The 10307-nt window shown below is 64.4% G+C and overlaps 4 protein-coding genes across 7 annotated transcripts; 1 reads left to right on the forward strand and 3 right to left on the reverse strand.

The window, feature by feature from the left end:
* Positions 1-6: 6 nt before the first annotated feature.
* Positions 7-2279, forward strand: PPP1R14B (protein phosphatase 1 regulatory inhibitor subunit 14B). The gene is made up of 4 exons (XM_046643503.1): positions 7-371; positions 1454-1537; positions 1813-1845; positions 1942-2279. Exons 1-4 carry the CDS (start codon positions 114-116, stop codon positions 2008-2010), a joined length of 444 nt encoding a protein of 147 aa, XP_046499459.1. The 5' UTR covers positions 7-113; the 3' UTR covers positions 2011-2279.
* Positions 2280-2660: 381 nt separating this feature from the next.
* Positions 2661-5478, reverse strand: FKBP2 (FKBP prolyl isomerase 2). 3 transcript variants are annotated; one of them, XM_046643499.1, is made up of 6 exons: positions 5332-5478; positions 3912-4080; positions 3462-3574; positions 3296-3342; positions 2898-2933; positions 2661-2801 (listed from the first exon to the last, which is right to left on the reverse strand). In XM_046643499.1, exons 1-6 carry the CDS (start codon positions 5391-5393, stop codon positions 2740-2742), a joined length of 489 nt encoding a protein of 162 aa, XP_046499455.1. In that variant the 5' UTR covers positions 5394-5478; the 3' UTR covers positions 2661-2739. The 3 variants fall into 3 exon arrangements, with proteins under 3 accessions (XP_046499455.1, XP_046499457.1, XP_046499458.1); XM_046643501.1 differs by lacking the exon at positions 5332-5478 and adding an exon at positions 4506-4636; XM_046643502.1 differs by lacking the exon at positions 5332-5478 and adding an exon at positions 4250-4386.
* LOC124228736 (translation initiation factor IF-2) lies at positions 4358-5321 on the reverse strand. The gene has a single exon (XM_046643496.1). It carries the CDS (start codon positions 5181-5183, stop codon positions 4386-4388), a length of 798 nt encoding a protein of 265 aa, XP_046499452.1. The 5' UTR covers positions 5184-5321; the 3' UTR covers positions 4358-4385.
* Positions 5479-7075: 1597 nt separating the features above from the next.
* VEGFB (vascular endothelial growth factor B) lies at positions 7076-10301 on the reverse strand. 2 transcript variants are annotated; one of them, XM_046643498.1, is made up of 7 exons: positions 10173-10301; positions 9596-9638; positions 9063-9259; positions 8814-8887; positions 8595-8630; positions 8141-8275; positions 7076-7513 (listed from the first exon to the last, which is right to left on the reverse strand). In XM_046643498.1, the coding sequence occupies exons 1-7, from the start codon at positions 10230-10232 to the stop codon at positions 7492-7494; spliced, it is 567 nt and encodes a 188-aa protein (XP_046499454.1). In that variant the 5' UTR covers positions 10233-10301; the 3' UTR covers positions 7076-7491. The 2 variants fall into 2 exon arrangements, with proteins under 2 accessions (XP_046499454.1, XP_046499453.1); XM_046643497.1 differs by having other exon boundaries at positions 8141-8376.
* Positions 10302-10307: the final 6 nt, after the last annotated feature.

Here is a 10307-nt window from a genome sequence, read left to right on the forward strand (position 1 = left end):
GACCCGAGCCCACGAGCTAACCCGAGCCAGCGGCCCGGAGCCAGCCGGCGGGCGTCCGGGAGGCGGCGGCGCAGGGAGGGGCCCGACGCGCGCACGTGGCCCCGGCGGCCGCCATGGCGGACAGCGGCCCCGCGGGGGGCGCGGCGTTGGCGGCCCCGGCCCCCCGGCCGGGCGGTGGCGGCCCCGGGCCCCGCGTCTACTTTCAGAGCCCCCCTGGGGCTGCAGGCGAGGGCCCGGGCGGCGCGGACGACGAGGGCCCAGTGAGGCGCCAAGGGAAGGTCACGGTCAAGTACGACCGCAAGGAGCTACGGAAGCGCCTCAACCTGGAGGAGTGGATCCTGGAGCAGCTCACTCGCCTCTACGACTGCCAGGTGTGTGTCCCCTCCCTGCGCCAACACCCTAAAATCGGTCCCGCGTCGGGCCGCCTGGGAACCCCACCTTGAACCCGCCTGTCACCCGAGTCAATGGGCGCTCCGCTTCCGCGCCCTCCCCTCCTCTCTGTACTCCCCGCCCCCAATGTGTGCTCTTTCTTGTCTGACCTAAGTCACTCCTCTCTTCTACGCTGTCTCGGACGCTGCCTTCCTCCTGCCGCTACCCTGGTCAAGCTTGGGGTCCTCTAGAAGCCTCAAAGGATTGCCCGGCCTTGGGCAGGAGGCATGGGGCTAGCCTGGGCTGGCCGTGGAAAGAGGTCTACCTAGTGCCTGCTAGCACAGAGTGGTTAAAAGGCGCTACCCTGGTTGGTGGGGGGGACTGTAAAGGGTCTGGGTTATTCTAATGGGCTAGCCTGGAACTCCATCTTGGCCAACGTGGGGCAGGCTAGCCCGCTCGCTGGGTTCTGGTTCTCCACCCCATGACTCCTTCCTTGCTCAAATGGTGACTCAGGCCCCGGGGGGTAGGGCGGAGGAGTGGGCTTGCCCCGCACTGCCTACCCTAGCCTAGCCGTGGAATGCACTGGCTCCAGACCCATGGATGCTTCCTGGGGGGGGAGGGGTGGCAGGCACCCCCTCCCTCAGCAAAGCGTGGACTCTTTGTTCCCCCTTTACCAGGCCTGGGTCCTTCCCACTGACCCCTCACCCTTCACTTCCTCCTCACTCCCGGGGAGCTGTGACAGGTGTTTGGGGGAGGGGAAGGGGCTGTGATGAGCTGGGACAGCTGGCCCCACCTGTGCTCTGGTTGAGATGGGGGGCCCGGAAGTTGGGGAGACACATCTGCAGGGCTCCCAGCCCAGGGTCCCCAGCCCTAGCTGTCTGGCCTCATCTGGCATCCAGGGTGCCCACTGGCAGGGACAGGAAGCTCCCCCCGCATCGGGCAGTTTGCCTTGGCACGGGCCTGAGCTGTTTTCCTCCTCGGAGTAGCTGCTGCTGTCTGCTGGGCAAAGAGGGCTGGCTCGCCCTGCAGCAGGGCAGGGGCCCCGGCCGGAGAGCCCCTCTCAGACCCTCCCCCCTCCCCCCAGGAAGAGGAGATCCCCGAGCTGGAGATCGACGTGGACGAGCTCCTGGACATGGAGAGTGACGATACCCGGGCTGCCAGGGTCAAGGTGAGAGAGGGGCTGGGGGGCAGCGCGGCCAGGTCAGGGAGCAGGGAGTAGGGGGCTGCCTGGAGGCTCTACCCCTTGGGGAAGCAAGGCTCTGGAGCCAGGTCTTCTTGGGTATCAGCTTCCGCCTGTCGAATGGGGCTGATGGTACTCGGCTAGCTGTTGAGTGGCTGTGGCTCCCCTGGGCCTCGGGGTGGCCCCAGTGCCGTGGAAGTGGGTACAGGTAAACTCTCGGCCTGTTCCTGAGAACTCACCAGTTATACGTATTCCCCCGCTAGGAGCTGCTGGTTGACTGTTACAAACCCACTGAGGTGAGTGAGTGGTTTCCCCCAAGGCGGGCTGACACGACAGCCTGGGCTCCCGTCTTCTTGGGGTCTGGTCTCCCTAATGTCCTTCCTCCTCTCCAGGCCTTCATCTCTGGCCTGCTGGACAAGATCCGGGGCATGCAGAAGCTGAGCACACCCCAGAAGAAGTAAGGGTCCCTGACCCAGCGGAACGGTGGCTCCCACAGGACAATCGCTGCCCCTCGACCTCATAGCAACAGCAATACCGGGGAGCCCTGTGGCCAGGCCTGGTGCCATGAGCAGGGCTCCCCGTGCCCCTGGCCCAGGGGCCTCTTCCCTGCCCCCTCAGTTTTCCATTTTTGGGGTTTTTTATTGTTATTAAACTGATGGGACTTTTTGTGTTTTTATATTGACTCTGCGGCGCGGGCCCTTTAATAAAGCTAGGATATGCCTTTGGTGCAGCTCACAGGCTCGGCTGGTCTCTTTGAGGGGGGACACTCTGCTCCACAGCTACTGCCAGCTCAGCCTCTCCCCAGGTGACCACAAGCCTTCCTGAGGGCCACGTAGCCATGGCGATAGCCCAGTGCTACTCCCAGACCAAGAGCTGGAAGCGGCTGGGGAGCTGGAGGGGAATGGTATTGCTGCTGGTGGGCAGGAACACTCCTTTCCCCCCGGGCAAGGCCACCATGCCACCCAGGGCCTGGCCATGGTGATCCCCAGGACATTGAGCCTCGACCCCAAGGCTCTGCAGCCAGGAAAGGAGGGGATGGGGGCGGTGCTGAGGCGGGAGCTGTGGCTTCTAAGTCTCTCAGGGCCCACACACAAAACACAGGCTCACTTGATGGGCTTTAAGTTTTTTTTTGTTTTTTTAAACAGTCTGGTCCCTGACGGGGGCCTCGCCGCTGCCCCTCCCCAGTGTGGCTACAGTTCTGAACGTCGCTCGATTTTGAGGAGCTCCACTTCAAACACCAGGGTTGCACCGCCTGCAGGGGAGAAGTGGGGTCAGGCTGAGAACCAGGGCCACCGGGAGACGGGATGGGCGCAGGAGACGGGAGACGGGAGGTGGGAAGAAGTATTACCTGGAATCTTGGGGGGAGCTCCCCGCTCTCCGTACCCTGTCAAAGATGCACAGAGAAACAAAGTGAGCTGTGGCCAGGCCAAGAGGCGTTCCGCAGACATCCGGGCTGAAGCCAGGCCTCTGCCCAGCTCAGCAAGGCCAGAAATGGAGATGGTGTAATGGAGATGGGAGGGGGCTGTGAAAGGCCTGGGAGAGGGCAGACGGTGGGCACCAGAGCGGGTGCCCCAAGGATCTTGCCCCATCCCCAGTGCTGGACATAGTCAGACTTGGAAGAGGCATGTAGTGTAATGAATGGATGGGGTGCAGACCAATGCGGAGGCTGAATTAGCCTTCACCCTTCCCCAGACACACACCCTGAACCCGGAACTCCCCCATCCCCACTCAGGAAGGGCCTCTTACCCAGCTCTGACGGGATCACCAGCTTCCGCTTTTCCCCCTCACACATCCTGCAGGACAACACGTGTTCAGCACATGGCAGCACCAGGCTCCCTGCCTCCCACCTTAAACCTGGTGTGTGCCCCCCACAGTTCATCTCCTGGCCCACAGCCATGGCCCCCCGACTCACCCCAGCAGCCCCTGGTCCCAGCCCTTGATGACCTGGCCCGTGCCCAGGGAGAACACAAAGGGCTGGTTCTGGGGCAGGCTGCTGTCAAACTCCGTCCCATCTTCCAGCTTTCCCTGTGGGATCGTGGGAAGGCCAGTGAGGAAGAGGGGCCTCCCTGGGACTCCCCCCACCCCAGCTGCTCTTCCCATCAAGCTGGCCCCCGATAGCACTGGCAGCCATAGTCCTAGAAGGGGACAGAGCCTTGGGTGGCTCACAGTACATTGTCACTGCTTGCTGATGCCACTCTAGCGAGTAGACAGGGAAAAGCAGGTAAAACCATGGAAACTGGTGTAGAAGGGACAGGGAACTTGCCCAAGGTCACCCACCTTGTTGGCAGAGGAACCTGGCTCCCAAGTCCTCCCTGGTCTCCAGAAGACCCACCCACCCCCAAAGCTCCGCCCCCGCACCCACCGTGTAGTGCATGCGCAGCACGTCCCCCTTGCGCGATTTGATAGGACAGTGGTCTACCCGCTTCTTCACTCCGATCTGCAGCTTCCGTTTGCCCTCGGCCCCTGCGGCCGTGGCCAGGGCGCTCAGGCAGATGGACAGTACTGTCAGGACCCAGCTCAGCCTCATGTCTCTGCGGAGACAGACCCCGACCGACCAACCGACGGGGGGAGAGGGCGGGGAGGGCATGGAATACTGGCAGGTACCAGGAAGATTCCACCCCCAACATGTCTTGCCTGCCCCTGGGGATCCCCTTGTCCCGGGTCACCGCCCCCTCCCCGGGACTCCCCGGCCACACTTACCAGTCCAGTGAGAAGGGGGCTTGCCCGAGGACCCCAGCAGCGGGGGGAGGGGGTCAGGGGAGGCCACAGCAGCCAGGGCCCCGCCCCTTGGCTCACCCCCAGCCCTTCCTTCCCTCCCGGTCCCCAGTTCCGCTCTTCAATTCCCACCCGTCCCTTTACGCAAAGTCCAGACCCTATCTGACTGCACAGCAGTTGCCCCGACTGGGCGACCCCACTCACGCCACACCCAGTTGCCCCCCGCCCAGCACACCCACACCTCTGCGGCCGCTGCAGGGGGCCGGCTCCGAGGCACCCACACATCGCCGCTAGACGGCTCAGGGGAGCCCCGGTCCTCCGGGGGTACCCCCCAGGCCGGCCCTGAGCCTCCGCCCGGGGCGCCGCCCCAGCTCTGAGCCCTCGGGGGTCTGCGGGGCACCCAGACTGGCCCCGCGTCGGGTGATCGCCGAGCCCGCTCCACCCACACCACCTCTCCCGGGGGAGTTCTCGGCCTACCGCGGCCCCAGGCCCGGCCACCACGGAGACCGCCCCCGCGTGGACGTCCAGGGCCATTACCTGGACCTACCCCTTCACTGGGCTCCTTGGCCCCGCCTTTTAGGGGGCGTGGTTCCGCCCCCTGCCCTGGAGCCCCGCCCTCGACAGAACTAGACCCCCTTTCCTGACCCGTAGCCACGCCACTCACCGGCTGAAGCCCCGCCCCCAGCGTCTGGGCTCCGTCCCCCTCGGTCTCCAAACCCGGGACTCCGCCTTCCTCCTGTTCCAGCTCCTCCTCCAAGGGCCAGGCCCCGCCCCCCACCGGCCCTAGCCCCGCCCCCAGCCCCGGAGCTCCGCCTTCCACTGGCACCAGCTCAGAGGGCCCACCCGCCTCCGTTCCACGTCCCGCCCCGAGTCCCAGGGCCCCGCCCCGTGCGGAGTGAGAACCCTCCCCCTGCGGCATCCCCAGACAGCTCCGACCCCAACCCCCAATTTCCTCGTAACCTATCCCTCGTTGACACCCGGAGCCCCGGCCCGCTCCTGCCCGGCCTGATCCAGCCTGGCCCCTTGCACCCCGGCTCCCCCCAGCCCGGGCTGTGGCCCCCGCTCACCTCCTCGCCGCGCCCCCGGAGTCAACCCCAGCCGCGCCGCCGCCTCTGCGCAGGCGCGTCATCGTCGCCACCAGGCCGGGCCACGCCGCCCGCCCTCATTGGACCGTGCGAAACCCGCTGCCACACGCCCGCCGGGGCGGCTCCTTTGCTGGCTCCGCCTCCCACGCCGCCACGTGACCTACGCGTCCCTTCCGGTGGCGCGGTAGTCCGTGAAGTTAGGTGAAAGTGACTTCCGAAAGGGCCGAAGGCACTTCCGGTCGAGGTGACTTTAAGGTCAGGAGGGCGCGAGTTCCCAGAGGGGGTCTCGAGACGCCATTTTCCGTCGCCCCCCTCCTCTCCCACTGCCCTCCTGTTTGCCCCTGAGCCGCTTCAGGATCCACATCCCCAGTTAGATGCTGTGGAAAGAGCCCGGGCTTCAGAGTGAGACCTGGGCTGGAATTTGGGGGGTGCCTCTCATTGACTGGCTATGTGACCTTGAGCCCGTTCCTTGGCCTGGTGGCATTTGGCGTCCCTGTAACGCAGGGCCCCCGTGGGATGCGGGGATGATGCGCATCAGGCCCTGGCCCATGCGAACGCTCTCCCCGCTTTCTCTCCCCCAGCATCCGTGCCCGCCCGAGCTGCCGCGCTGACCACCGAGTCACGACTGGAGCGGTCGGGCCGGGCCTGTTCCCCGACCAGACTGATGTTCAGACGCCCGCGCACCCGGCAGTGCCCATAAACATCTGTCCATCGGAGTAATGAACCCGCAGCTGGGAGGCAGCTAAATCTGAGTGTTGGGAAGACGGCCGGCTTGAGGTCAACCCCCAGGGCCATCAGCCCTTCTGAGCCTGTTTCCTCCACTGAAAAAGGAACACCATCACAGCGCCCACCTCGGGCTGAGGACTCCGCGAGGGGTGCCTATGAGGGCTAAACGGGCGCGCCAGGCCCCCTGGCCCTCATCTGTCTCCCTCTGATTGGGCGGCGGCATTTTCACTGACAGCGTGGCTGAGAGATGATCTGGAAATAGCCATCGCTGTCAGAGATTGCCCCTTCTGGCTTAACCCCACTCCTGCCTGGGGCCCAACAAGATCATGACCACACTCTCCAAGCTGAGAAGGCCTCCCTTAGCGTAGCCGCTTTGGGTTGACCTCTGCCCTGAAGGTCCTGCCTCAGCAGGGCAACACCAGGAAGGTGAAGATGGAGAAAAAGCTGGGGGCGGCGGGAGCCGTCTCCCAAACCACACCCGCCAGCCACGGCCCTTCCCTTTCAGGGCGGTGGGCATGAGGTGGGGACAGGGCAGCCGTGACTTTAGAGTTAAGCTACAGGGGGCAGGGAGGGTGGGTGTTCTTTTCTGTCATGTGAAGACAGACTCAAACTTCCCTGGAGCCCAAGGGCCCTGACCACAGCAATCATCCATTCCCCGCGTGTGCACAGGGAGAAACTGAGGCCCAGAGAGAGGGGCAGTGACAACCAAGGTCATTCAGCAGATCCAGCTCCCACCTCAAGCTCACTGGCCATAAGGGGCCGTCTCCTTCCAAAAGGAACCCTTGTGACAGCAGGGGGCGGGGACTCCCCGGGGCCTGGCAAGAAGAGCATGAATGAAGAACACACGATTCTGGCTGTGACCTGGTGTGTGGCCTCAGGCCTCATTTCCTCCATCAGTAAGACAGACAAGCTCCGGGTCTGGGAGGCAGTGGGATGCAGACATTGGTGTCCAAACCAGCCAGCCTGGACAGTGACAAACAGTGACACAGGCAGGGACAGCTCCTTCCATCTCTTTTATCAGGGTTGGGGGTCACAGTTCTTGTCCCAGAGCCCAACTCCCTTGATGTGCAGAGGATCGGGGTCTTCTTAGCGAGGGGAGGGCAGACCCAGTTGTAAGATGCTCACTTGCACAAGGTGGTTAAAAACGGAGATGGGACCCCATTCTCTCCCGAGTGGGAACGTGAGCGCTCTTGCTGCCTCCAAGTCTCCTCGTCCCACTCTGTCCACCCTGTTGGGTGGCAGCCTTGGAGAAATAGGGACAAGTGGAAAGCCCTTCGAGAAGCCCAGGGCCTGGAGCAGCTTCCGCCCAGGCTGAGGTCTTGTGGGCTGGGCCGGTCACACCAGGCTGCCCTCTTGTCCTCCTCTGGGGTGTGGCCTGTGAGGCAAGTGGCCCCGCTGAGTCTGAAAAGCGATGTGTCACCTTCGCAGCTTCTGGCACCTGCGGAGGAGAGGAGAGGGGTCTGTTCATGCTGACGGAGCTCTGTCCAGCTCCTCTAGACTCCCCCCCCTTGCTAGCTTCTGGAAACCCCACTCTCCTTACACTCCTGGGAGGCCCCAACCGGCCGGCCCACATGATGCCACCCCATGGCCTCACTGTGGAAGGGCGGGGTGGTGACAAGCACCTCAGACAAGGGCGGACAAGGTTCCACTATGTCCCCTGGCCTCTCCGAGCCCATAAGGTGGGACAAATGTCTATCACAGGGGCTTCTGGGAAGGCCCAGAGCTTTGCAAATTGGCAAGCTGCCTCTCTCATTTCTATTCCAGGCCAATGTCACCTCCTCCAGGACATCTCTGGCCTCTCAAAGATGCTGTCAGGTGCCCCTTACCACAGCCCTTGCCACCCTCTGCTGCCATCGCATGTCCTCGTGTCTGACTCCCGCCTCAGCACGGGAGCCTTGTCTGCGCTGATCCCAGTGCCAGCAGATGCTTGGTAAATATTTGTTCAACACATTCAACAGCTCCCCCCTCGCTGGCTCTTCTCCCACTGGTGGGCTCGCCCTGGACCTGCTCCAGGACAGGGCCCTGACGCCTTCCCTAACCAACTCACTCTCCCCCAGCTCCTCACCTGCAGGTGTCTGGGTTGAGCTCTAAGCCCCACCCTTGGCAACGGAGGAAGCTGCGGCGTCGGCAGCGGCAGTGACAGGTCCGGGGGTCAGGGCGCTGGCGGCGCTGGGTGCAGCGTGGGCAGAGGGGCCTGGGACTGGAGTGGGATGGGTGATGTCAGCTGGGGAGGGTGCTCCGGGGGCAGAGTCCCAGCCCGGAACAGAGCGGGGCTGGGGACGGTGGTGGGGAGTGGAAGCCCTAGGAGGAGAAGCAACATGTCTGGGGCGGGAAGGAAGAATGTTCCCGAGAGCTGGGGTCGGGTCCGAGCACACAGCAGAGGAAGGGGAGAGAAGGACATCAGTGGGAGGGGAAGGGGGGGACACAGCTGCTGACACACCCCTGCGCCACCCACACCTTACATGCTGGGTGCTGGGCCTGGGCTCCAACCCACTTCAGCAGGAGCCCAAGAGACTCACCTGTCCGGCTTCACAGCACTCTCTTTTTTTTTTGGTCTGAAAAGTAAGAGACAGAGACAACAAGGACAATCAGGAAAGCCAAGCACCTACTCTCTTGACCCAGATTCCAGGCCTCTCCCGGCTCTACTCTCGGAGACCTGGTCCCCACTGAGGGTCCACCATGCCCAAAACCCCCTGAGCCTGGTCTCTGTGAGCTCAGAAGTGGGGCCTGGCTGGCACCTGCATTCACATTGGCTGTGTTCTTCCAGAGACATCTCCCCCAGCTGGCTGCTCGGGTACCGGATCATGAGGATCTGTGCTCGGGACAACAGAGAAAGAGACAGTGAGAGAGACAATGACAGAGAGAGAGGGAAGGATGCTCTGTGGGCTGGAGGGGGAGGAGCCTGCCCACCAGCCAGGACTCCGGCTGCCACCCCTCAGCCCTCAGAGCAGCACCAGCATCCACCCCAGCTGGGCATGCCCCAGTACCTGCATCCGGACTTGGTGCTGCCCAGTGGGCACGCACTCCAGGCCGTCGTCAGGGCAGCAGCCGCCGCAGCGCTGCACAGTCACGCAGCTGGGCACCAGTTGCTTGGCCACAGTGCCCATGAGCTCCACAGTCAGGGGCACCACCACCTCCCGCGGCTGGCAGGTGGCACGAGCATACACATCTATCCATGACATCACTGGGGGCAGATGTGTGAGGGGTAAGTCCCACTGGGCTTCCTGCAGCTGCTCCCTCATTCCCCTACCCTGGGCCCGGCAGCTGCTCTCCCTAGTTCCCCTGTCACAGCCCCCTCCACCCGCCCCCTCTGCCCTCCCAATCTGTCCTCCGCTGCCCTGTTCATCCAGAACCCAGGAACCCCACTGCCTCCATGTCCTCTGCTGTGAAATGGGCAGGATCAGAGCTTGCATCTTACAGAGCAGCTGCGATTACACAGTGGAAGGACACAGGAGCCTGGGATCAGGGCAGGGACCGGAGCTCTCAGTGCTGGCTAGTGCAGAGTTCTTGTTGCTATTACCTTTCTTCTGGTGGCCAGCGGCATCAGGCTGAGAGACTGGGGCCTGTGGGAGAGAAGAGACCTGGACCCAAGGTGCATCCCAGGAAGGGGCTGTCCCAGTCGCTGTCCCTGGGGCGCTGCCCTTGGGTCAGGACGCTTCACCTCCTCTCTGACATTTTTCCAGACTGCTGTGTTCCTGAGGCCGCTCTAGCTTTACTTGTCCTCTCCTGGCCACCTGGGACCTGCCCTAGCACCGATCGGCCAGGCGCGCTCTGCGGGTGGCATCACTCTCCCACCCTGGAGGGGGCCGCAATCGGCAGGGGGCACAGTGGGAGCCAAACCAGGTCCTGCGGGCACCAACGCGGCCCCGCCCCCGGCTGCGCCCAGGGGACGGGGTGGGGCGGGGGAGTGGCCCTGGGGCTGGGCTGGCGGCCGGCGGAGAAGGACACCTCCCGTGGGATGCCCGGGCCGGGTCCCCGCGACGCCCCAGCGCGCGGCCAGACCCCGCGGGTCCCCCAGCCGCGGCGGCCCCGCGCCTCCCCACTTCCGCCAACCTTGAGAGAGGGCACGGCTGGCGGGCGGGCGGGGACGCACGTACCTGGGCGGGGGCCAGCTGCAGCAGCGCGGCGAGCAGCAGCCGGCGGAGCAGGGGGCTCATGGTGCCCGCGGGGGCCGCGCGCCGGGGGCGCCCGCATCGCCCTAGCCGGGCGGCGCGGGGGGCGGCGGCAGCCAG

Source organism: Equus quagga, chromosome 17 (assembly GCF_021613505.1).
Source record: "Equus quagga isolate Etosha38 chromosome 17, UCLA_HA_Equagga_1.0, whole genome shotgun sequence".
NCBI lineage: Eukaryota > Metazoa > Chordata > Mammalia > Perissodactyla > Equidae > Equus > Equus quagga.

Coding starts and splice junctions, on each gene's coding strand:
- PPP1R14B (XM_046643503.1), top strand. CDS start 114: ATGGCGGACAGCGGCCCCGCGGGGGGCGCGGCGTTGGCGGCCCCGGCC. Junction 372..1,453: donor CTCGCCTCTACGACTGCCAG/GTGTGTGTCCCC, acceptor CCCTCCCCCCAG/GAAGAGGAGATCCCCGAGCT. Junction 1,538..1,812: donor CCCGGGCTGCCAGGGTCAAG/GTGAGAGAGGGG, acceptor TTCCCCCGCTAG/GAGCTGCTGGTTGACTGTTA.
- FKBP2 (XM_046643499.1), bottom strand. CDS start 5,393: ATGACGCGCCTGCGCAGAGGCGGCGGCGCGGCTGGGGTTGACTCCGGG. Junction 3,343..3,461: donor TGGGACCAGGGGCTGCTGGG/GTGAGTCGGGGG, acceptor GTTGTCCTGCAG/GATGTGTGAGGGGGAAAAGC. Junction 2,802..2,897: donor AGCTCCCCCCAAGATTCCAG/GTAATACTTCTT, acceptor TCTCCCCTGCAG/GCGGTGCAACCCTGGTGTTT.
- VEGFB (XM_046643497.1), bottom strand. CDS start 10,232: ATGAGCCCCCTGCTCCGCCGGCTGCTGCTCGCCGCGCTGCTGCAGCTG. Junction 9,639..10,172: donor TGCAGCTGGCCCCCGCCCAG/GTACGTGCGTCC, acceptor TCTCTCCCACAG/GCCCCAGTCTCTCAGCCTGA. Junction 8,631..8,813: donor CACAGCCAATGTGAATGCAG/GTGCCAGCCAGG, acceptor CTTACTTTTCAG/ACCAAAAAAAAAAGAGAGTG.
- LOC124228736 (XM_046643496.1), bottom strand. CDS start 5,183: ATGCCGCAGGGGGAGGGTTCTCACTCCGCACGGGGCGGGGCCCTGGGA.